Source organism: Pectinophora gossypiella, chromosome 5, assembly GCF_024362695.1.
Source record: "Pectinophora gossypiella chromosome 5, ilPecGoss1.1, whole genome shotgun sequence".
NCBI classification, from domain to species: Eukaryota; Metazoa; Arthropoda; class Insecta; order Lepidoptera; family Gelechiidae; genus Pectinophora; species Pectinophora gossypiella.
The window spans coordinates 3,211,282-3,238,767 of record NC_065408.1 but is presented as its reverse complement, the minus strand read 5'-3'; the positions used below and the strand labels follow the sequence as shown (position 1 = coordinate 3,238,767).

The 27,486-nt window shown below is 39.9% G+C and overlaps 1 protein-coding gene across 1 annotated transcript in view; it reads right to left on the bottom strand.

The window, feature by feature from the left end:
- LOC126366926 (ionotropic receptor 40a) overlaps positions 1–26,566 on the bottom strand; it is a 50,833-nt gene extending 24,267 nt beyond the window's left edge. The window contains exons 1-4 of the mRNA XM_050010270.1: positions 26,379–26,566; positions 25,373–25,466; positions 19,646–19,741; positions 16,978–17,114 (exon numbers count right to left, since the gene is read on the bottom strand). Coding sequence (XP_049866227.1) covers positions 16,978–17,114; positions 19,646–19,741; positions 25,373–25,466; positions 26,379–26,566 — 515 coding nt within the window. The remainder of the gene's footprint in view (positions 1–16,977; positions 17,115–19,645; positions 19,742–25,372; positions 25,467–26,378) is intronic.
- Positions 26,567–27,486: the final 920 nt, after the last annotated feature.

The following is a 27,486-nucleotide window of genomic DNA, read 5'->3' as shown; positions in this document are numbered from 1 at the left end:
CACCATCAACGGATACGGCTTGGGTGACATGATGACACGCACACTCCCGGTCTTCCCAATCGAAATTTTTAGCTGTGTGAACCGCCCAACCAGGATCTGCCCATACTTATTTTGATATGTTGAAGTGATGCGGGCACAAGGTTTCATACAAAATTGCGATGACTGAAATGTAAACATTATTTCTTTTTGGTTTTGGAAAAACGTTTTAAGTCCTTTCAAAAGAAAATTATAGTTGTCTTATACGACAAAAATCATAAAAAAAATGTAGCATAAATAGCTGAAGTCAAATTCTATGAATATTTTCGGTAAAGGCAAAACAGTTCAAGTGCCAATTTTACTTATAAACTGTTGAAGGCAAAACGGTTGAAGCGACAATATTTATAAAATCTAGATTAAAGCAAAAAGATTTAAGCGCCAAATCTATTTTCGTTTCGTATAAGGACAAATGATTTAACCGACTTATCTATAACAAAACACTGTCAGGGAAAACGCTTTAACAGACTTCGAATCATGAAAATGAAAAGACATAACAGCTTATGTGACCGACTCATATCCCGGAATACGACTGATATGCCACCCGCCCAGAATTTTGTGCATTTTTTTGTCGGTTAAAGCACGGGTTTTTAAAAATGTACCCAAAGTGCTAATTGGTTGAAGCGCCAAAAAGTAGCTTCGATTGATCTGAAACCAAGATCAGTCGACGTGGAAAAATTCGCTGATTCCGAATATATATATAAGTCAATTTCGCCCAAAATGTCGCTTAAACCCATTTGACTTTCAACCCTCGATTTAATCTATTCTAATGCGCTATTAATACCCCTCAGTATTCAGTACGGTGTCACTAAAACCTTGTATTTATGATTAACTATACAATTGCGGGATGATGAGCTTTCTGTTATTTTTTCATCTATTATTTCATCATTTCAATTATCATCATCACTAATTTAAGAGCCACGCTGTTGGCGGTGTAGCATTCCTCATGCTAATTTTTAGGGAAAAATAGGGCAGTGTTTTCCCTCATGCCTTCCGCCCCGCAGTACTCTGTCTGTCGCGAGTGAGATGGCGCCCAGAGTAGTCTACGTATTTATGGACTCCTGATTTCAATTATAATTAATCATATTAGTAAAATCCAAACAACAACTAATAAATTATTTACCGTGTCGTAAATTAGTGTGCAGTGCTATCAGTCATAAATTAATAGCTCACTAAAATAATGAGCATCGCCAATAAATGTATAATGATAATGACTCAACTGACAACTACCTCGACGGTCCGTGTCATTCGGATACACTCAGTAGTGTTGTCGATTGATAGCCTACTAACGATACTCAACCAAACAGCAGTAGTCGATAACGGACTTCGTGGTCCAATGGTTGAGTGGCTCACGATCCGGAGGTCCCGGGTTCGAATCCCGGTGGGGACAATTCACAAAAATCACTTTGTGATCCCTAGTTTGGTAAGGATATTACAGACTGATCACCTGATTGTGCAAAAGTAAGATGATCCTTACTTACTGATGTAAGTAAGTAGTCGTTACATGAGCCATGTCAGGGACCTTTGGCGGCTCAATAATAACCCTGACACCAGGCTTGATGAGGTTGGTAATTCACCTCACAACCCACACGGTAGAAGAAGAAGGAGTTGATAATATCGATTGCCCTTCGAAAGGACCGATCTTCTTATAAATGTCTTTAAAAACACTTAATTTAAAAATCGTTCTATACGCAGCAACAATTTAACGAATCTGTTAGGTACTCATTGATAAATGTACGTACAATTTTAATTTAACCATTATTATTTTTATTCTCCGTTTTCCATTTTTTTCTTTTTTTTTTACTTTTGATGGGTTTGCTCTTGGGGCCAAGAGACTTGCCTGAAGGCATTGACGAATGACGAAAAAAAAACCCGAAGAAATTATGTAGGTATTTATTAAATTATAAGTTAAGTAAACCTACTTGTGTTGAATATGTTGTAGTGCCCTTACAGGGCTCCTGTTTGTACTTTCCTCTACTTTTAAGACCTCTGTCATATCATCAGGAATGCAATAAATGTCTTATATTATCTTCTGTCGTGTGGGTAGTGAGGTTGATTACCAACCTCATCAACCCGTGTGTTAGCACCGATAATACCCGATAGTATAATATTGTAGTACAATACTACTTATGTACCTACTATAGATATATTTAGATATACTCGTTTTTTTTATACGTGACTTATTGTAGACTAGCTTTTGCCCGCGACTCCGTCCGCGTGGCGTGTTATAAAAGAAAGATCTTTGTGTGTGTGGGAGAAAGGTTAAAAAATGCTTAATTTTATTATTTTTAAATGAGGTTACAGTATAAGTAGCTCAGTTAAATAATGAATGTTATTAATTTCTAGATTATTAGTTTATGATTTGGTTTGATATTTTAGGAAAATACGATCAGTTTCGAAAATTTAAACAAAATTTAAAAATCACAACAGAAATACGCCGTGAAACGTCCGCCTGGAAAATTCAACAGAAAACTACCTACGAAAGATTTGAACCATCCAAGAATAGTGAAAAGTTCGCCCGCAAAATTCAATATTTGACACGACCATCAACGACGTCTGCCCTCACGCGTCTGCCGCGTTCCGGTTGCTCACTCGGGTATCTGCCCCCCCTCCGCGCCTCGCCACCGCTGTCGCCGCCCAACAAACGCCGCCGCGGCCGCGACGTTTCTTGGTTGCCACTACCGCGAGCTATAAATTTCAAGCCTCTAACTCGCTTCCCGTTCCCAGGGAAATTTTTAACTTTGCATTCACTAAGGTATATAATATATGCATGTCAAATTTCAAGCATCTAACTTATGCAGTTTAGATTTTTTCATACAATTTTGTTTACCCGCCAATTCCCATTTTTCAAAATACAGCCATAACTAAAATTTATATTTACTAAGGTATGCATGCATGCTTTTATTCGTAGCATGCATGCTACATTGAAAACATCTATCTTACGCGGTTTAGATTTTATCATACAAATGTTTTTTCCCGCTAACTCCCGTTCCCGTGGGAATTTTGCAATATCCAGTTGCAACTAAGCTTTAAGTTAACTATGGTACCTGCATGCCAAATTTCAAGTGTCTAACTTAAGTGGTTTAGAATTTTTATACAAAAGGGTTTTCCCGCTAATTCCTGTTCCCGTGGGAATTTCGAGAATTCCTTTCTTAGTGAACCTCTACGGTACCTAAGCTACGTCCCTTCCTAATTTCAAGTGTCTACGTTTAGCCGTTTAGGCTGTGCGTTGATATGTCAGTCATTCAGTCAGTCAGTTTCTCCTTTTATATATTTAGATATTTCCGTCATACATGATTTCTATGTAACTTTAACCATTAAGGCTGCTCACGCGACGGAAGCTTAAAAAATGGAGTAACTTCTCCCGTTTTCCCAAAATTTCCCTTCACTACTCTGCTCCTATTGATTGTAGCGTGATGAAAAGTATACTATAACCTGCCCAGGAGTATGAAGAATAATTGTACCAAGTTTCATTAAAATCCGTCCAGTAGTTTTTGTTTCTATAAGGAACATACAGACAGACAGACAGACAGACAAAAATTTTACTGATTGCATTTTTGGCATCAGTATCGATCACTAATCACCCCCTGATAGTTATTTTGAAAATGTATTTAATGTACAGAATTGACCTCTCTACAGATTTATTATAAGTATAGATTTGCCGCAAATGGCATTATTTTTTTTAAACTAATTGGCTGGCGTTTGACCTCTAAATCAGATCGTAAGTGACGATGTGGTCTAGGTTGGATCACGCTTACCTAGCAAATACCTGTTCAACCTAGCCTTGAAGACTCCCAGGTTATAACTGTTCGCATCAAAAAGGAAGAAGCAAAACGCTTAGTGCGGATTGGTGATCTATCCACAACATGAGGACCTGTCACTTGGCCGGATGAAATATACATATAATCGATTGTCTTTACTGCATTTGTCTTATCGATAATATTATAATTCTATGTATACGATCAACTTGTACTTACCTACCATGTTTGTTAAGATATTGTGATATCCAGCGGAGGTGTCGTTCGTTGCGGTATAGATTGCCGCTTTGATATATCGTTTTAAACATGTGTTTGTAAAAGCAAGCAAACTGTGCTGCGCTGAGCAACTTCGTTGGGTGTCGCGATCGATTATACTTGTCTTAAGTACCTATAAGATGTACTAGTATTATGTGGGATTAATGTCGGGACAAACCCTTTTAGGGTTTTCCGATGTTAACTATTTAAAATGTAACATTAAATTGTAACAACGATAAATAAATAAAATAAAATAAAATAACCTGCTATATAGTCAACTGTCGATAGTCGAATAATCGATAGCTCACGAACACTAGCCACCAATATGTGATAAATAAAATATAAATGTCATGCCGTTACCGTCCAATTCATTTATTAAACTGTTTCCAATATGTCATTTCGATTTTCACGTGTTCAATATAAATGATTTAGATTTATTACACGCGAATCGATGACCTGATGCTTCCGCACATAACGAAATGAAGACTAAATATAGGGCCGCCCTAGCAAAAGTCTCACAGTGGCTAAATATACCTAATTAAATCTTTTAATAAAAATGTCCTTTACGCCCACCCATCAAATGTATTGAGTTTTACAGCTAGTAGTTTGTGTGCGTCAAGCTAGCGGCCTCAAAAAAAAAATGGGCACGAAAAAATAATTTGACCATACCAAAAAATAGTACTCTTATTGAAAAAAATAGTACCTGTTGTAAAAAAAATAGTACCATCACGGTTCTGGATTTATAGCCATGTTTTATTGCACTTGCTAGCTTGACGGTGAGCGAAATTTGGCGAGAGTTAACGACAAGGTCTTTCACTTTGATTTAAACGCCAAAAAATAGTACCGAAATAGTACTCACCCCCTGCAAAATACCGAAATGAGTACTTCAACGGTTCCAAAGTTATAAAGGCAGTTCTTTGATCCCGCTGGCTTGACGTTTTGAAAATACCTATTATCTAGGGAACGCTTGCATACTTCAGTTTGTAACTAATGTCAATAAACTCGTATGAAATAGTACTCCCTACCATCATAATTTGGACCTGATTCTCTTTGTAGAAATATGTCAAAAAGTCATTATAACCTATGTCATACATTTATCAAGACAGGTACCGTCGCGAACAAAATTATTACACATGCTCAAGAAGAATGTTGTCAGATTTCAGTATTTTTTCCCCATTTTTGGATAAAAATTGGTGAAGTGCCAGGGTTGTCAGTTGAAAGTAATATCATTGTTGAAATTCTTTGAATTATTCTACAAATACTGCAAATTGTTTATTAACAAACACTTCGATCCGTAACAAATTGAACATGAAGGTATAAATTATAAAATAAAACAGTAGATTAAAAATGTATTATGATGTATTAAAATCACAGATTGTTTTCAATAAGAACTAGACCCATGCAGCCATTTTCTATTAAAATTATTGCATATGGGTGTATGCAATAGCAATTTTTTGTAATAGCAACACTCTGAAGTGCAAAGAAATGGTAGGGTAGACCTCCAAAACGGCAATACTGGCGATGGCAATACTTACGAATAAATTGTGAGGTTATGTAATTGTCTACGTGACTGTATCAACAACAAATGTATGGCATAGGTTATGATGATTTTTTAACATATTTCTACAAAGAGAATCGGATCAAAATTATGATGGTAGGAAGTACTATTTCATACGAGTTTATTGACATTAGTTACATACTGAAGTATGCAAGCGTTCCCCAGATAATAGGTATTTTCAAAACGTCAAGCCAGCGGGATCAAAGAACTGCCTTTATAACTTTGGAACCGTTGAAGTACTCATTTCGGTATTTTGCAGGGGGTGAGTACTATTTCGGTACTATTTTTTGGTGTTTAAATCAAAGCGAAAGACCTTGTCGTTAACTCTCGCCAAATTTCGCTCACCGTCAAGCTAGCAAGTGCAATAAAACATGGCTATAAATCCAGAACCGTGATGGTACTATTTTTTTTACAACAGGTACTATTTTTTTCAATAAGAGTACTATTTTTTGGTATGGTCAAATAATTTTTTCGTGCCCATTTTTTTTTTGAGGCCGCTAGCTTGACGCACACAGTAGTTTCCGATCCCAAGATACGGTCGTAGGGCTAGCAGACAGACACACGCACACACACACATATGCGCACACAGACGCGCGCTCACACTCACACACACACGCACTCAAACGCACACAGAATCTTTACGTTAAGGCCCTGCGCAGACGACAGACTATCCGTGACGCACTTTTTAGTCTGTGAAAATATAACCTATGCAATTATATGCAGTAACGCGCCGGACTTTTTGCGCGTCGTGTGCGTTACTGCATATAATTGTGTGCTGGACGTACGGACTAGATGGCCAACCTGAAGTTGACCAAGGCCCATGAACGCCCTACACCGAGGGGGTGCTGGTCGCCGCAACAGGGAAATAAAAATGCTTCTTACAAATCTTGAAACTAATGAGGAGCGAGGCACCGCAGGAGAGCTCGGAGACGTCGAGAATGCGCGCGCGATAGGAACCAACTGACCCGATTGCTTGGAAATGACTTCCTTTTATACAAATGACGTACCTATTCCACTCCTGGGTGTGCCGTGTGCGTCAAGCTAGCGGCCTCAAAAAAAAAATGGGCACGAAAAAATAATTTGACCATACCAAAAAATAGTACTCTTATTGAAAAAAATAGTACCTGTTGTAAAAAAAATAGTACCATCACGGTTCTGGAGTTATAGCCATGTTTTATTGCACTTGCTAGCTTGACGGTGAGCGAAATTTGGCGAGAGTTAACGACAAGGTCTTTCGCTTTGATTTAAACGCCAAAAAATAGTACCAAAATAGTACTCACCCCCTGCAAAATACCGAAATGAGTACTTCAACGGTTCCAAAGTTATAAAGGCAGTTCTTTGATCCCGCTAGCTTGACGTTTTGAAAATACCTATTATCTAGGGAACGCTTGCATACTTCAGTTTGTAACTAATGTCAATAAACTCGTATGAAATAGTACTCCCTACCATCATAATTTGGACCTGATTCTCTTTGTAGAAATATGTCAAAAAGTCATTATAACCTATGTCATACATTTATCAAGACAGGTACCGTCGCGAACAAAATTATTACACATGCTCAAGAAGGATGTTGTCAGATTTTAGTATTTTTTCCCCATTTTTGGGTAAAAAAGTGTTTCTTTCTGTGTACTATTGTGTACAAATAAATAAATAAATAAAAATGGTGAAGTGCCAGGATTGTCAGATGAAAGTAATATCATTGTTGAAACTCTTTGAGTTATTCTACAAATACTGCAAATTGTTTATTAACCCCTTAAACGCCGGAACGCGGATCTCAACCAGACACAATGTAAAATCTATTGTGTCTGGTATCTCGGCATATGAGAGGTTAACAAACACTTCGATCCGTAACAAATTGAACATGAAGGTATAAATTATAAAATAAAACAGTAGATTAAAAATGAATTATGATGTATTAAAATCACAGATTGTTTTCAATAAGAACTAGACCCATGCAGCCATTTTCTATTAAAATTAGTGCATATGGGTGTATGAAATAGCATTTTTTTGTAATAGCAACACTCTGAAGTGCAAAGAAATGGTAGGGTAGACCTCCAAAATGGCAATACTGGCGATGGCAATACTTACGAATAAATTGTGAGGTTATGTAATTGTCTACGTGACTGTATCAACAACAAATGTATGGCATAGGTTATGATGATTTTTTAACATATTTCTACAAAGAGAATCGGATCAAAATTATGATGGTAGGAAGTACTATTTCATACGAGTTTATTGATATTAGTTACATACTGAAGTATGCAAGCGTTCCCCAGATAATAGGTATTTTCAAAACGTCAAGCTAGCGGGATCAAAGAACTGCCTTTATAACTTTGGAACCGTTGAAGTACTCATTTCGGTATTTTGCAGGGGGTGAGTACTATTTTGGTACTATTTTTTGGCGTTTAAATCAAAGCGAAAGACCTTGTCGTTAACTCTCGCCAAATTTCGCTCACCGTCAAGCTAGCAAGTGCAATAAAACATGGCTATAAATCCAGAACCGTGATGGTACTAATTTTTTTACGACAGGTACTATTTTTTTCAATAAGAGTACTATTTTTTGGTATGGTCAAATTATTTTTTCGTGCCCATTTTTTTTTTGAGGCCGCTAGCTTGACGCACACGGGTGTGCCTCACTTCTCCGATTCTTTATTTTCACTATAAGTTAGACACATTTTCTCTTATAATTATTTTTCTTATAAGAATAGGCAAGCAAAAACTATATTAATTCAATGATCCTAATCTTTTCTAATCTATATACATCATAAATAGCGTTTCTCTTTAAAATTATTTCAGTAATCTAGAATTTTCATTACTATTTGGGACAAAGTCCCTTAAAAATGGATCATTTTTCCTATGTATCTCTCTAGGTTAATAAAAAACATGAACAAAATAAGTTTTATTAAAAGGTACATACTTAAAACTACACGTAACAACATTATTTCAAGTGATAAAATATAAAAAACAATAATTATCAAACAAAAACCTTACAACTCTAAGTGAAAATGATACAAAAATAGCCCAAAAACAAAACTTAATCAAAATCATTTTCCTCCAATCACAAGTTCTATAGTCTGTCCTGCTCTTTAAGTCCTTTTTTATCACAATTATTTGTCCTTATTTCGCATTGCGTCTCGCTCTAACACATACTAAATGAAGATATCAAGATTTCCTAACAAATTTTCACTTTTAATTGTTTATTCATATAAATTACACCATAATGTCTTTCACAAAAAATAAAAAAGTCAATCATCGCGAACATTTCTCCCGCCGTGCAGAGTCCGGATTCGTCGGGGCTCTGCAGTCTTCTTCTGCGTGAGCGATCATTTTGGTAGCAATACCAACTTCTTAACCGGCCTTTTTAGAAGTCCACCGGCTGTGCGGACCTCTACTGTGCGTACGACGTTGTCAGCGCCCGGGTAGACTGCAACCACGAGGCCTCGCGGCCACGTGTTGCGCGGAAGCTGTCCATCTACTATCAGGACTGGGTCCCCGAGTTGTATGGAAGGACCCCGGCCATGTGGCTCCCGCCGGTATTGTAGCTCTGGCAAATATTCTTTTAGCCACCTCTTCCAAAATAGATCGGCTAAGTATTGAGCTCTCCTCCATTGTAGTTGATGGTCTATATCCTTTTCGGTGAAAGTTCCGGGCAGTGGGACACGAGCAGAACCACCCAACAGGAAGTGGTTAGGTGTGATAGCTTCGTCGTCTGTGGCTTCTACCGACACATGCGTGAGAGGTCGGCTATTCACGGAGTACTCTACCTCACAGAGCAGAGTAGCGAGGACCTCTTCTCTCGGATGTCTCTCATGTAGGACGCTCAGCAGGGCAGTCTTCACGGTTCTTACTAGGCGCTCCCATGCACCCCCCATAAAGGGCGCAGAAGGCGTGATGAATCGCCACGTGATGGAGCGCTGCGACGCTTCATCTTGTAGCGCGCGTCGCAACTCTCGGTCGGCTCCGTGCATGTTGGTCCCATTGTCCGAGTGAATCTCAGACGGACAGCCTCGCCTCGCTATCATCCTCCGCAAAGCGAGGATCGCGGAGTCGGCGCTCAGGCTGGCGGCGACCTCGAGGTGGACTGCCCGAGTGGTCAGGCAGGTGAAAAGCGCTACATAGCGCTTTTGGTGTTGGCGGCCCACTGTAACAGATAACGGTCCAAAGTAATCGAGGCCCGTAAAAGTAAACGGACGTTGATGATGAGCAAGTCTCGTTCTCGGATGATTTCCAGTCGCAGGCACTGGAGGTGTCGCTCTCCTGATACGACACATTAAACAGCTCTTCACAATAGACCTCGTTGTCGTGCGTAGCTTGATGACCCAATAATGCTGACGTATCTCGTTTATGGTCATCTCCACTCCCCCGTGATGCAGAGAGCGATGTGTCCAATCTATATACAAACGAGTCACTCTATGATTCCCGTCTAACACAGGAGGGCTGCGGGTCGGTTCCGGTATATCTTCAGCCGCTGCTATTCTACTACGTATACATAAAAGTTTACCTCTCATCTCTATGGGTAACAAACGTAGTCGGCTATGTGAAGATACCGCCTTGTCGTCCTCTACGTCCCGCACTTCCTCAGGGAACGCTTCCTCCTGGCTGGCCCGTACCAACAAAGTCTCCGCTTGTTGAATAAACAAAGCATCTAAGGGCAGAAATTTTTTATCATTGTTATCATTAACATGTACAGGTCTCTGTTTCGAAACTCGACGTGCGCTTGTTTTCTTCCAATCAGGGTCTTGATCGCCTTTTTTCATAGTCCTTTTGTAGTGTGTTCTCTCAACTCGACAGAGCGCTAAGAATTGTAATACTCGAGCAGTGGCGCGCTGTAGCCTCTCCCACCGCGAAAAACGTGATGGGTCAGGAATCGCCTGGCTGGCTCTCGCCCTCTCTCTTACCTCGGTAAGTATCATGGTCCTCTCCTCACCGGTGATCTCGAGTTGTGGTGGCTTATCGTGAGGCCAGGTAGCCTCACCCTCTCGTAGAAAGTCAGGACCGGTGAACCAGGGACTGGCTTGCGTGAAGGAGGGGGTTGTCTCTCGCGTGGCGATGTCTGCCACGTTGAGGCGACTCGGTACCCAACGCCACTCGTTCACTGCTGTATGCTCCTCGATGGCAGCGACTCTGTGAGCTACAAAAGGCTTATAAGATTTCGATCCTGATGTTATCCAAGTCAACACAGTCTTACTATCAGTCCAATAAGTTCTCGATTCTATTTCTATGTGATGTTCTTCTAAAACTGAGGCGGCAAGACGGCTTCCCAGTACAGCAGCTTGTAACTCGAGACGTGGGATGGACATTATCTTCACAGGTGCTACGCGTGCCTTCGCTAATACTAATGATAAATGTACCTCACCATCTGGGGTCGTTATCCTCCAATAAACTGCGGCAGCGTAGGCAACCTCACTTGCATCGACGAACGTGTGCATCTCGATCCTCGCGGCGGTGCTGTATCCCTTGTAGCACCGTGGTATAGTGAGGCGCAACACGTCTCGGAGATCATTCAGCCATCTGCTCCATCTCTCTGACAGGTCGTCGTCAAGGACTTCATCCCAGCCAGTTCCTCGTCTCCATGCCTCCTGTAAAACTAGCTTAGCTCTCACTGTTACAGGTGAGGCTAAGCCCAATGGATCAAAAAGAGACATAACAATTTTCAAAGCCTCTCGCTTCGTAGGGGATTTATTTTCCAATAGGACTGGTGAAACTCTAGCTAGATGTGGATTAAACTCTAGGTTGTCATTCTCCGGTCTCCATACTAAGCCGAGCACCTTCTCCATGCTCAAGCTTGGTCCTATATCGACAGTCTCCGTATGCTGTTCTCCTTTGACAGCTTGCAAAATCCTCTTCGAATTGGAATTCCATTTTCTTAATTCAAAGTGGCTTTCTCTATGTATATTACGTACCAATAAGGCAGTTTCAATCCCAATTTCTTCAGTGGGAAAACTATCCAAATAATCATCCATATAATGATGATTTTCTATCGCTGCTACCGCTTCAGGGTGTGTGTCCGCGTGCCTTTTCGCGTTCCAATTTTTCGCGAATATAGCTGTGCAGGGGGAGCTGGATGCACCAAAAATTAATGATGACATTCTATACTCACGTGGCGGCCCGTCGCGGTCGTTACCGCGCCACAAATATCTCAGGGCGTCACGATCCTCCTCCCTTATTTTCACCTGCATAAACATCTCGGCTATATCAGCTGTCACGGCTATCGGGTGGCGTCGGAACCTCATCAGGACACCGGGCAGCGACTGCAGTAAGTCTGGACCAGTAAGCAAATGATCATTAAGGCACACATTACGATATTTAGCGGCTGCGTCGTGTACTATTCTCACCTTACCGGGCTTGGCAGGGGTACGAACTTCGAAATGGGGCAAATACCAAGTACGTCCAGGTGTCGAGTTTTCCGGGGCAGGCTCAGCATATCCTTTCTCGATCAGTGCATTCATCTCCTCGTGGTATCTTACCTTCAAGTCTGGTTCCCTGTCTAATTTCTTCTCCACTGAGAGAAGACGACGGTAAGCATTCTCATAATTATTTGGCATAACAATATCATCACGACGCCATAACAGCGACGTTTCAATGCGGCCGTCATCCCTCCGCTTAGTATTTTCATGGAGTAGCTTTTCTGCCCTCATCTCGGGGTCAGAAAGCGGTCGTTTCGGGTTGACCAACAGGGATTCCAATGAGAAGTATTGTTTTAATAGTTGATTAGCACAATCGTTATCATTATCATTATTGCAATAATTAACCTCGGTAATTCTATTTACATAATCAACTAACTGACCTAATGAGCGTGTCCTGGTCCCATGAAGCACCCATCCGAGTGGTGTTCGTGACGCAATTGGTTGTCCCTTTTTGCCAATTCGAATCTGATCAGCTATAAGCAGATTCCAGTTAGGTATCTTGCCCGATTAAAATGGTCGGCTTGGCGCCCTCATATATAATTTCATTTCTAAATTCTCTCAAGTGATCACAATCGACAATATCAATGGGACTAACGGCTTGTGGAGAAATATTCAGGCTATTCACTGTTCGAGCACTTAAAGTGATAGAGTAATTATTCATACCTGTTATTTCGATCTTTACTCGTTTTGATCTCGGTGTACTTATCCTGGTGTCACCAATCGCCTCGATGATGAGAGGCTCCTCGACGCCTTCAGCTCCAATCCTCTCAGCCATTTGACTTTCGATTAAAGTCACCGTTGACCCGTCGTCGAGGAGGGCGAGGGCGGACATCTCTCCCGCCGGTCCTTTGACACGCACTGGTAACACCTTCAGGTATGTACATGCCTTTGTTTCCGCACGAGCCGTAGTTACACATTCCGAATTTGTCTCCACTGTTATTGTTTTAATTCCTGATCGCGGGTTATGCAATAGTTTGTTATGTGTGCCACGGCATCCCTGTTCTCCGCACTGTTGTATTTTGCACGAATGTTTCCACTTTCGAACACGTAAACATTTGAAACACAGTTTATATTTTTTTGCGAGTTCCCATCTATTGTTTATATCGGAATTTTTAAAAACGTCACAACTTTGAACTAAATGAGATTTGTCACATACCGGGCACGTTAACACTGGTTTGTCCGTTTGTATCACTTGAGTATGAATTTTCTGAACTGCACGTTGTTTGAATTTATCGTTCATGTCCACTTGTTCCGGCGGCGCAAACTGACTACAATAATCCGCTTCTGTATCAATGAAGTTCGCGAAGCAAACTAAATCCGGTTCTTTCTTGTCCCGACTCGATTTCTCATACCATCTAAACTTCAGAATCGATGGTAACTTGTCGGTGATAACACGTACTAACTCCGGGTTGAACATATATTGTTCTTTTCCTAATGCCTGTAGTGTTGCCACACTGTTTCTTATCTTCCCCGCGAAGGCACATATTTCTCTTGGGGCTTCACTACAGCGCGGTAAACTTCTCAACTTTTCTATCTCTGAAATTGCGATTGCGTCGGGCCGGCCAAATCTTGTCTTCAATGTCTTCACCACTTCATCTGGCTTGGGATTCGCAATTAATAACGAATTCACTGCTTCGAGTGCTCTCCCTCTTAGACTTCTTCTGAGCCTTGCGATATTCTCAACTTCACTGTAGTAATTTCTTGATTCGTTGTAAGCAGCTTGATATGACAGCCATTCGTGGTGAGCCCCCGAAAATAACGGTAATTCGGATATATACCGCGGCGCGGGTGTTGATTGACCGGCGCGGGCAGCGAGGGCTATCGCCGATGCTAGCTCTGATATATCTAGCTTTCTTCTTGATCTTCTTTCGTTTCGTTGTATTTCTTTTTTCTCTTTTTCTTCTTCAATGTTGATTAGTGGTGGCTCTTCTTCAATTGCAGTTTGTCCCTCATTCGGCGCCGATACAAGATTTCGCCCGTCATTCACGGGATCAGTCGTCTGAAGAGGGGCTCCTTCTATCAACTGCGACGGCGGTGGTAGGACCGACCGTTCTCGATTGGTTTCTTTCAGCCACGTATCAACATATTCTTCCCGTTCGGGAATTGTCGATCCTTCTGAATCGTCTTCATTTTCCGATTCTTCACGAGCTCTTCTTAAATTGAGTTCCGCAAGTTCCAATTTAATCTTCAATACTTCTTCACGAGCTCGTAGTATCGCTTTCTCACGTGACTTTATCGATCCGCCTACCGACGGGACCCTATGCGAGGGCGGGGGCGCGGGGAGCGGTTCCATACGCGACCGGTCGATGACGCGAGCGCGCGCACGAGCGCGCACCTGTGCAGTCTGCGCGGCGGACGACGAGAGACTGCCGAGCGCAGGCGACGCATCCCGGACACGCGACGGCGAACGCGGGGGGGCGTGGTACGTTATGTGGCGGAGCGTAGTCGGTGAAACGTATGCCGCGGTCGAAAGCTCTTGCCTCGGGTCTAACGTGGGCGCGATTGTAGGTACTGGTTCAGTTGGCTCCTTCGGTTCAGTTGCGATCGCGGACGCGGACGCGGATGTCGATGCGTGTAATATGTCTCGAACTTCTTCCGGGCCGCGCTCCTCTAATTTTCCTTTACTCCTTGTAATAGGCATCTTCAATAATCTCTATTTCCCTGCTGCAGCGGATCCGGCTCGAAGGACCAACAAATGTGCTGGACGTACGGACTAGATGGCCAACCTGAAGTTGACCAAGGCCCATGAACGCCCTACACCGAGGGGGTGCTGGTCGCCGCAACAGGGAAATAAAAATGCTTCTTACAAATCTTGAAACTAATGAGGAGCGAGGCACCGCAGGAGAGCTCGGAGACGTCGAGAATGCGCGCGCGATAGGAACCAACTGACCCGATTGCTTGGAAATGACTTCCTTTTATACAAATGACGTACCTATTCCACTCCTGGGTGTGCCTCACTTCTCCGATTCTTTATTTTCACTATAAGTTAGACACATTTTCTCTTATAATTATTTTTCTTATAAGAATAGGCAAGCAAAAACTATATTAATTCAATGATCCTAATCTTTTCTAATCTATATACATCATAAATAGCGTTTCTCTTTAAAATTATTTCAGTAATCTAGAATTTTCATTACTATTTGGGACAAAGTCCCTTAAAAATGGATCATTTTTCCTATGTATCTCTCTAGGTTAATAAAAAACATGAACAAAATAAGTTTTATTAAAAGGTACATACTTAAAACTACACGTAACAACATTATTTCAAGTGATAAAATATAAAAAACAATAATTATCAAACAAAAACCTTACAACTCTAAGTGAAAATGATACAAAAATAGCCCAAAAACAAAACTTAATCAAAATCATTTTCCTCCAATCACAAGTTCTATAGTCTGTCCTGCTCTTTAAGTCCTTTTTTATCACAATTCTTTGTCCTTATTTCGCATTGCGTCTCGCTCTAACACATACTAAATGAAGATATCAAGATTTCCTAACAAATTTTCACTTTTAATTGTTTATTCATATAAATTACACCATAATGTCTTTCACAAAAAATAAAAAAGTCAATCATCGCGAACAAATTGCATAAGTTATATTTTCACAGACTAAAAAGTGCGTCACGGATAGTCTGTCGTCTGCGCAGGGCCTTACTTTACATACTTCTTTTGTGTACCACTCAATTTTTATATTTTATGTTTTGTTTTGGCTTCACTTTTCTATAGTTCTAAGGTTATAAATTAGGAGTTCCGTAAGAGGTTGGGAGCCTGGTGATCTGTCACACAGGGTCACACCTAGTATCGACACCAGTCTCTCACAAAGGCACTATAATTTGTATCATTACCTTAGTTAAGTTTACATAATTTGTGTTACCTTTGTGAAAGGAAAAGGCCCTGCGCAGACGACAGACTATCCGTGACGCACTTTTTAGTCTGTGAAAATATAACCTATGCAATTATATGCAGTAACGTACACGACGCGCAAAAAGTCCGGCGCGTTACTGCATATAATTGCATAGGTTATATTTTGACAGACTAAAAAGTGCGTCACGGATAGTCTGTCGTCTGCGCAGGGCCTAATAAAGATTATTTTATTTTATTTTTTATTATGTGGCCGCTTAGAGGTCGAATTCACAGGACAGATGTGCCCAATCCAGTTACTCCTCTATAGATCCGGCTGCCAGCCAGAGTGGTCCCATAACACCATAATACCAAGTTTTCAAAACATTTGAAATTATTGCACAAAGAATGGACGTCAAACTAAACTAAAACCTCTCATACTTGGTTCAAAGGTGCTCATTATACTGGCCGCGTCCCCGCGCAGTATTGCCAAAGAAACCTACCAAGTTTAAAACATAGTCCGTGGCACGAAAAATGTCCACGGGTTTTAATTTTCTTCTCTAGTGTGCCGGATACTCAGTTCATTTTGCGATAGATGGATAGATGCTACTCATCATCTCCCTAGCTTTTATCCCGTTTTCCGGGTTTTTACCGAAGCGGCTGCCTGTCTGACCTTCCAACCCGCGAAGGGAAAACCAGCCCAATACAGGTTAGCTGACATACCTCAGAAAATGCATTTCTCGGGAATGTGGGTTCCTTCACGATGGTTTTCTTCACCGCCGATCACGTGATAATCATTTATGATCCAAACATGAATTCCAAAACAAATTCGACAATCATTGGTTTAGGCCTGTGCTGGATTCGAACCTGCGACCTCAAAGAGAGTGGCAAGCCTTCTACCAACTGAGCTACCACGGCATATGATGGATGCCATTGACAATCCCAATTGGGAATATATTATAGTTGTAATGTTATGTTATGCTATTCACTTCGGCAAGAGCTAAGGTAACATCTACCTTCACCGTAAAAATATACCCAATACACATATCGGCTGGTATTCCACCTCACAACCCACAAGATAGAAATAGATAAGAAGACTTGATACTATGTTATGTTACTTTACTCACACACTAGGCCTAGGGTTAGTGATGACAGCTACCCTCATTGCCTCTCTGATACTGAGCAGAAACCTCTTACTGATGACCCCATATGGCCAGTAGAAGATGTACAGGATCATACGGTGGATAAGGTTGCCTTCTGTCAACTTTATAAAAAATATTTATTTATTGTTAAAAATATGACACACAATGACCCCCGATTCCCGAAGACACCTCCTAACGTAATTTTAAGTTATACCCGTCATTTTTTTATTCGCCGAAAAGAAACGGATGATTGACAGCTGTTAATTTGAAATGAATGATTAACCCGGGCGAATAAAATAGGCATCCCTCCGATACGCAATATATTTCACGTGTGCTGTCAACTTAATTCTGTCGAGTTATTGGCTAATGAAAAATTTTGGGAGCGTTTTTAACATTTCTGCCTAAAATTGACGCGTGTTCCATAATTTTTATGGCTGTCGATTACCTGTCCTTTTCGGTGGATAAGAAAATGGCAGGTATAACTTAAAATATAATTAGATAGTGTGTACAGTCATGAGCAATATAATGTACCCACTTTAGGACTTTGTCGCACTAACATATTTGACATTTAGTGAGACTTACAGTTCAATTTGTCAAAAAAGTTAATGTGACATGGTACCAAAGTGTATACATATTAATGCTCGTGACCGTACTGAATTCAACACCAAAATAACAATAAATATCGCATTAAAAACGTAAAAGGTGTTTTTAGGATAGAATAGAAATTGTCTATTATAAAAGGACGCCACAAACAAAAACAAGACAATGACATCACTTAAAATTTTCACAAAACAATTATTACAAAGCAAAAAGGCTGGTCGTCGAAATGATCTCAAGGTGGTGGTGGACATCCTGAAATAAAAGGGTCACTCAACGCAAGTCGCGGCGTGAATCACGACTCTGCCGGTATTATGTGAACCCTTATATTAGGTTGGTCAATTCAATAGTCCTCTATTGTGAGAAACTAGTCAATCAGAATGTTGCACAATACAACATAATAATGTCGAACGCAAAGATTGATGAAATAACTGGGGGTAAGCCAAATTGCAGCCTCCGTGGTCTAGTGGTTAGAGCGTAGGGCTCACGATCTGGAGGTCCGGGTTCGATTCCCGATGGGGACATTGTCGAAATCACTTTGTGAGACTGTCCTTTGTTTGGTAAGGACTTTTCAGGCTTGAATCACCTGATTGTCCGAAAAAGTAAGATGATTCCGTGCTTCGGAGGGCACGTTAAGCCGTTGGTCCCGGCTATTAGCCGTAAAAAACACCTCCACCAACCCGCATTGGAACAGCGTGGTAGAGTATGCTCCATACCCCCTCCGGTTGATTGAGGGGAGGCCGGTGCCCAGCAGTGGGACGTATATAGGAAGTTTATGTATGTTATGTAAGCCAAATTGCAAGTTCTGCACAGCAACAGCGCCGCGGGTGGCGCGAATTATATCGAGGGTTCCGACCGGTGATTTGTTCCTGTGATTATTCTCACTTTGAGAACGTTTCCGGCAGTAAAATAGTGAAAAATTGATGTAAAAAAAGCTTTATTAATCTTTAGGCAGATAAGATCAGAGCCCTCGATATAATCCGAGCCGCGCGCGGCGCGATAGCCGTGTTGCGAGGACTAGAAAGTAATTCAATACTTCGTAACGAGTTAATCGAATCATACCTATGGGCGGGCGATTCCGAGAACCCACATGCAGTAAACAAGTTTCTGAACTGGATAGTTCAAATCGTGCACATTGATTTCATAACAGGGTTAAAAACCGATAAACTATTATCCGACAATATTTTACTTCGGCAATATGAAAATCTGAGACTTCTTTATTCCGACAATACATAATTACGACATGTCTTATGTATTTTTTCTTTCTTTGCAGTAGAAACGACAAAATAAGTTTAAAAAAAATATATCAAAATTGGGTTTTCTATTTGGGTAACACAATTCGCAATGTTTGGTGAAGATACGAGTATTAGAGTTGCTTTTCATATAGTATTAAACAGACCAAATAGTTCTGTACAATTTGTGGCTTTTGGCGACCTAACAATAATCCCGGTACCAGGGTTGATAAGGTTGGTCATTGATCTTAGAACCTTCATGATAGAGGAGTACAATTAATATTCTTCTTCTTTTATCGTGTGGTTTGTGAGGTGAATTACTAACCTCATCAACCCTGGTGTCAGGGTTATTATTGAGCCGCAAAAGGCCCCTGACATGGCTCATGTAACGATTACTCAGTTACATCAGTAAGTAGTAACCGGGACCACCGACGTAACGTGCCTTCCAAAGCACGGATCACCTTACTTTCAGACAATCAGGTGATCAGTCTGTAATGTCCTTACCAAACTGGGGATCACAAAGATGATTTTTGTGATATGTCCCCACCGGGATTAGAACCCGGGACCTCCGGATCGTGAGCTCAACGCTCAACCACTGGACCATAGAAGCCATTAGTACAATTAATGTTTTTATATCAATATGGATAACATTTCACAATACCTACAATGCGTCAAAAGTACAGAAGACAGTGTTGTGACGTTCATTAGCATAGTGATGAATCTGTAGAGATTAGCCCGACCGATTTTGTTCTAATAATACGTTAAAAAAGTACCTATTAGTACTGAAAGTACCGAGCTTATAAAAACATGCGGTAAGTACTTACCTCAATTAGAATATTTTCACATTCAAATGGCTCGCAGAGTATAAGACTTGTTCTTTCTTCAGACGTGTCCAAAGCTTGTTTTAAAAATGCATAATACTGTCAACAACAAAAAAGGTTTAATTGTATAAGTAATTAACCGAACTTAAACATTAACTACCTATATATAAGTCCCACTGCTGGGCACAGGCCTCCCATCAATCCATCGTAGGGGATATGGAACATACTCCGAAGCACGGAATCATTTTACTTTTTCGGACAATCAGATGATTCAAGCCTGCAAAGTCTAAATAATAAATTAAAGACTAAATATAATTAATTAATATATTTTAATAAAAATAACTTTTACTCGACCTAATACTTGGTACAGCCTACCCCTCAACTAACTAGGCTTCTCTATTGAGGGTGTTTGCTAACAGCGTAGAATAAAGAATGAGTAATATATATTAGTAGGTGGCATAGTTTGAAAGTATACAAAGTCAGCACGCATTCATAGCATTATTGCTCGGTACTTTTCCAAACCGCAAGCGAAAATAATTTCTCAGAAAGTATAAATGGTTTGTGCGTCCTTCTCGCGTTTACTTTCGAAGGCTGATGTAGTGAATTATTTTAAAAAATATACACCATAATTACGTAGCCACCTTGTCTAGTTTTTAAGAAATTTGTGTGAATAATTTGAAACCATACACGATCAGTTCTATCCCAAACGTAGCCTTGTAAACTTTCAAAATACGCCTCCGGTTGAAACCAGATTGAAAGTTATGATGTTTTTTTTGTTCTCCCACACTAGCGTCTTTCGAGCGTCGGCGCCGTGCTAGCGTCGCGGCTGCGGCTCCTGTCGCGTACAATCAGTGTGGTAATGGATTCCGACGAAGAAACACTGCTGTTGACGCTCAAAAGACGCTAGTGTGGGGGTCTCTTAACAAAAAAAAACAGCAAAAATCAATGCGCGTGATGGTAATATTTACCCGAAATTATTCTGTAGAAACAAATCGAACAAGGAAAGTCAACATCAATTGTTAAGCAACGCTGTTATTGTTTAGGGAGAAGAAAGCAGAGGTTAATCAAGGGGCGATTTTTCCCTTATTTACTAAATCAGATTATTATTTTTCTTTCCGTTGGAACTGATTTATTGCGGGTTTGTCTCGGACGGAATTTTCTACGACGGCCGACCGAAATGGACACATTGAAGGCTCTGATTTTTTAAGCTTTATTAAAACAAACGCGTTCAAACATAATGGAATAATGCTAAACGTTATAACATAACATAAGCTCACATCACATGGTACATCCATTGCAAGTACTGATACCAACGTCTCGATTACTCTAGCCATAGAGGCGGCCAATTGTTATAATTTGTTGATCTGTTACCTATTATAATCGACGAATCTACAGTGCACGGTAAAACATTTTAAGTTTGTGATGTACTGTACATAACAACTGTGTATAACAGCCACCGTGGTCTAGTAACAGCCTCCGTGGTCTAGTGGTTAGAGCGTTAGGCTCACGATCTGGAGGTCCGGGTTCGATTCCCGATGGGGACATTGTCGATATCACTTTGTGAGACTGTCCTTTGTTTGGTAAGGACTTTTCAGGCTTGAATCACCTGATTGTCCGAAAAAGTAAGATGATTCCGTGCTTCGGAGGGCACGTTAAGCCGTTGGTCCCGGCTGTTAGCCGTAAAAACACCTCCACCAACCCGCAGTGGAGCAGCGTGGTGGAGTATGCTCCATACCCCCTCCGGTTGATTGAGGGGAGGCCTGTGCCCAGCAGTGGGACGTATATAGGCAGTTTATGATGTACTGTACTAAACATGATGATGTACTTTGCAATTGTTTATAATAATAAAAAAAATCAGCTAAGTACAAAATTTACGACAACAGGCCTGAGGGTGCCAAGTTGGGCGCGAACCTCGGCTCAGGGCGTCGTCTAAGGGCGGTATTAATAAACTAATCTCAGCTGAGACTGTCTTCAAGATCATGTTCAAGTCCCTAAGAACTGCCCATTTGACATGATCTTGAGGGCAGTCTCGAAGCTGAGATTAGTTTATTAATACCACCCATAGTTGTTTGACCCAATGTCAAAATTCACTTTTATTGTAACATAACACAGCATCACACCTGTAACCCAGAAGGGGTAGGCAGAGGTGTATAGTTTAAACACCTACGCCTCGCCAGCAATGATTAACACTTTCACTGTGTAACTGAAAATTAGATATCAACCCCTCACGCGCAATTTTTTTCTCGATAACATAACATAACATAAACAGCCTATATACGTTCCACTGCTGGGCACAGGCCTCCCCTCAATCAACCGGAAGGGGTATGGAGCATACTCCACGCTGCTCCAATGCGGGTTGGTGGAGGTGTTTTTACGGCTAATAGCCGGGACCAACGGCTTAACGTGCCCTCCAAAGCACGGAATCATCTTACTTTTTCAGACAATCAGGACCTGAAAAGTCGTTACCAATGAAGTGATTTCGACAATGTCCCCATCGGGAACCGACCCCGGACCTCCAGATCGTGAGCCTTACGCTCTAACCACTAGACCACCGAGGCTGTTCATTTCTCGTTCTCGCATTTCTCGATAAACACATTGGAATTGATGTACATAGTCACACTACGGCAAGAAAAAATGTGCCGCATATATTGGACATGCACGTATGAGTTTCAAATTTATTGCCTTATATCTGGTTCAAACACAGTGAACGTGTTAAGTCCCACGTAATATGGGGCGAGTCTATTGCCATTAATCGGGCACAAATCCTGGAAACTACGTGATGTCAAATATTTATGATCCAAATATTAATTCAAACTTATCGAATTCAGTGGTTTGGAGTCTGTCATGTATTCTCCGAACATGGCTATCACGGATTCGCTTTCTTCTTCTTATCGTGTGGGTTGTGAGGTGGAAAAACAACCTCATCAACCCTGGTGTCAGGGTTATTATCATGTGCTCAGGTGAGGAAAACATCGTCAGGAAACCCTAGGGAAACCCATATTCCCGAGAAGTGCATTTTCGGAGTAGTGTGACCTAAGCTTTTTTCCTTCGCGGGAAGATGGAAGATCAGACAGGCAGTAGCTTCTGTATAAAACTGGACCTGTCAAATCTTCAGGTTAGGGAAGCGGACCCTGTGGAAAAACGGGTTGGTGCTAGGGACATGATTTAAAAATAGATAACATTTTACAATAGCTTCAGTGCGCGGTACGCGTTAGATCTATCAAAGTAGGTACATAATCCAGTATTCAAAATCAAAATTCAAAATTATTTATTTCACTTATAAAACGTCAAAGTTGTGACGTTTATAAGCATAATTTAATAATGTTTAATAACATTCGCGCTATTTATAATCTGCGTTGTCGGGACTCTTTAAGGGAATTGTTTAAAGACATAAATATACTGACGGTCGCAAGTCAATATATTTATGAAAACATTATGTATGTACGTAGAAATCTATCTCTCCTTCCGAGAAACTGTGAAAGGCATACTTACAATACAAGGAATAAAAATAAAATTGCTATTCAAAATTCTAGATTAAGTAAGTAAATTAAATTCATCTTTTTTGGGGTTATGTATACGTTTTTACAATAAAATACCAGATAATATTTTAATCTATACTTATAATAAATCTGTAGAGAGGTCAATTCTGTACATTAAATATTTTTTCAAAATAACTATCAGGGGGTGATAAGTGGTCGATACTGATGCCAAAAATGCAATCAGTAAAATTTTTGTCTGTCTGTCTGTCTGTCTGTCTGTCTGTCTGTATGTTCCTTATAGAAACAAAAACTACTGGACGGATTTTAATGAAACTTGGTACAATTATTCTTCACACTCCTGGACAGGTTATAGTATACTTTTCATCACGCTACAATCAATAGGAGCAGAGTAGTGAAGGGAAATCCTTTTGTATGAAAAATCTAAACCGCTCAAGTTAGACGTTTGAAATTTGGCATGCAGGTACCTTAGATACCGTAGAGGTGCACTAAGAAAGGAATTCCCGAAATTCCTACGGGAACGGGAATTAGCGGGAAAATCCTTTTGTATGAAAAATCTAAACCACTCAAGTTAGACGTTTGAAATTTGGCATGCAGGTACCTTAGATACCGTAGAGGTACACTAAGAAAGGAATTCCCGAAATTCCCACGAGAACGGGAATTAGCGGGAAAATCCTTTTGTATGAAAAATCTAAACCACTCAAGTTAGACGCTTGAAATTTGTCATGCAGGTACCTTAGATACCGTAGAGGTGTACTAAGAAAGGAATTCCCGAAATTCCCACGGGAACGGCAATTAGCGGGAAAATCCTTTTGTATGAAAAATCTAAACCACTCAAGTTAGACGTTTCAAATTTGGCATGCAGGTACCATAGGTACCGTAGAGGTGCACTAAGAAAGGAATTCCCAAAATTCTCACGGGAACGGGAATTAACGGGAAAATCCTTTTGTATGAAAAATCTAAACCATTCAAGTTAGATGTTTGAAATTTGGCTCGCAGGTACCTTAGATACCGTAGAGGTGCACTAAGAAAGGAATTCCTAAAATTCCCACGGGAACGGGAATTAGCGGGAAAATCCTTTTGTATGAAAAATCTAAACCATTCAAGTTAGACGTTTGAAATTTGTCATGCAGGTACCTTAAATACCGTAGAGGTACACTAAGAAAGGAATTCCCGAAATTCCCACGGGAACGGGAATTAGCGGGAAAATCCTTTTGTATGAAAAATCTAAACCACTCAAGTTAGACGTTTGAAATTTGGCATGCAGGTACCATAGGTACCGTAGAGGTGCACTAAGAAAGGAATTCCCGGAATTCCCACGGAAACGGAAATTTGCGGGAAAATCCTTTTGTATGAAAAATCTAAACTGCTTAAGTTAGACGCTTGAAATTTGGCATGCAGGTACCTTAGTTAACTTAAAGCTTAGTTGCAACAGGATATTGCAAAATTCCCACGGAAACGGGAGTAAGCGGGAAAAAAACATTTGTATGAAAAAATCGAAACCGCGTAAGATAGATGTTTTCAATTCAATTCAATTAAATTATTTATTGCATTCCATGTAGTACAATGGGGTGTTACATAGGCATAGGAACTAAAACATGGACCCTGTAGGGCACAGCAACGTTGAAGGGAAGAGAGGAAGTGTGTATTAAAATTAAAACTCAATGAACAATCAATTAAAAAAAAATCAATTCAATCAATTGATTCAATCTAGCATGCATGCATACCTTAGTAAATATAAAGTTTATTTTTGGCTGTATTTTGAAAAATGGGAGTTATTGGAAAAAAAAAAATTATGAAAAAATCTAAACTGCATAAGTATGCACTCCCACACACACAAAGATCTCTCTCTTATATAACACGCCACGCGGACGAAGTCGCGGGCAAAAGCTAGTCAGAAAATAAATTTAAAGCTCATGTGAAGCTAGCTTACTTTATGTAAAAAAGCTTATTAATGACTACCTAAATGATAAAAATGTCTGGTATTGAATGTGTTCCTCCTCATTGGTTTTTAAAAGATGTGTTGCTGTTGCAGTTTCTTGTCATTTCTTCTTCCAGCCATAACACCTTGCGAAATGACGTAAATTCAAAAATGTTATATTATCCTTCAACAAGTTTATCCATGATAATTACGTTGAATAAATGATTCTGATTTCTGATTTCATAGTGATGTTTGTGCCATTCGAGATTAGGCCGTTTGAGTCTTTTCTAACAGTAGGTAATTAGAACTCACCTTTTCTTTGTTGTCTCGTGTTGAAATGTCAAGGTTTACCACAGAGACCTTATGTTCGCTCAGAAGACACAGTAGTTCGAAGATATCCTCTGATCTGGAAAGTAATGTACCTAACATTAGTTTTGTGCTTGATTGGTTTAACTATGTACAGTCGCAAGTACTAATAATTATGTATACATTTTGAAACCATGTCACATTTACTTATTTGACAAATTAAACCGTAAGTCTCAATAAATGTCAAATATGATAGTGCGACAGGGTTCTAAAATAGGTACAATATATTGCTCATGTCTGTACGCCTAACACGGGTAACACGGTGGTAACACTTACGTTTAAGTCATCAAACGGTTAGCAATGGCGGCTGGTCATAGTATTGTGCATACCTAGTTTTAGGGCTTAAATGGTCAGCTATTAGACCAAAGAGGTTATTAAATCGGTAACCAGCAGGGTCTGCACGGACGCGAATTATATCGAGGGCTTCGACTAATAGACTTAAAGGAGGACTTATTATCTGCGCGCTTGTTAAACTATATTGTACTTATAGGGCTAACATGCGCAAAGTGATAAAATTTTGTCACGGTAATTTTATCGATTCTGACGATATTATTGTGTCGTTTTATCGATTGGTGCTATATCCAAATAAGTAGTATCGTTCTGTTAAAATACTAACAAAATCACGTGCCCTGCATGTTAGGGAAAAAAACTAAACTTATCGTTTTCGACAAAATTTATTGAATCGATCGATATTTTTATCACGTTGCGCACGTTAGCCCTGCTCATTCGCTCTTCGCATAAACCTGTAAGAGCTTTTTTGTTTAGAAGGGCGTCTTATTTTTAAATGATTGTTTTTTTTTGATATCGAATAAATAAATAAAAAAGAAAAGATGGTAGCGAGTGCCATCTACGTGGATAAATATCGTACGGCTATCTGTCAAAGCCGTTGCGGTTGCCATGCCGCCAGGGCTGTAAGGAATATTAAACACAATATGACTGTATGGTATCTTACCTGATGCTGGTGGAGTTTCCTCTGACCACAGTGATAGTTTTCGTCGGCAGCCCTTCAGCAATGTCTTTAATGGCCAAAGAGAAGTCTCGAGGTAGGCGCGTCAATGTATCTGATATAACATCTTGAATGTCAAACAACCCACCATATACAAAATCACGGGACAGTAGCAATAGAAATATGTATTTCATTTTAAAAAAGATTAACATTCCCGATTTAATTTTAAATATGGAAAAGAATCTGTTTCGGAGAGTATATTGAAAAAGGTATTAAAAATAAAACAAATGAACTTGATTAAATACTTCAAAAAGTCGTTTTTGAAAAAGGAATGTTTATAAAATCAAATTAAATTAAGAAGTTAATCGAAAAATGAAGGTATCGTTATTGTGTAGTAGTATAAACGCCTGAAACTCCAAATGGTTTCTAGGCACTTAATATTTCTTGAGTTCACAATATTATAACCCCGAATAAGCTAGAAGATTAAGAAAGGTTATTGTGTAGATAGGACAGTTTGTTGAACGGATTTTGTACCAAATTTGACACGTGGAAGGAATTATGAACAAAAAATATTTTTTTGGAGGTATTATATTTTCATCGCTTATTAATCCTCTTAAAACGTCGATTAATGGCTGACTATTAATATTAACTGATTTTTATTGTACTTCATGACTATTAAAGATCTATTTGTCATTTGAAAAAAGAAAGTTACTTTTTGGGTTATTGTTAAAAACTTTTTTAATGATCATAATTTATTATTTATCAAAATTAATAAAAAAAAACTGGTATTTGCTATCGAGCTTATCTTTCCATAGGGCTAACATGCGGAACGGTCATTTTATCGATACTGACGATATAATAATTACGTCGTTTTGTCGAATGGTGCTAATGTCATGTCGTTCTGTCAAAATACGAACAAAACACGTGCCACGCATGTTAGGGATAAAACAAAATTATCGATTTCGAGATTTTTTTTCTGAATCGATCGATGATTTTATCACGTTGTGCGTGTTAGCATTGCTGCTCAACTAAAAGACTTATTACATACATGGTGTTAGTGATGTCGTAACGACAACTTTGAGGGATGATTGAGACCATGATTCTGAGATGATAT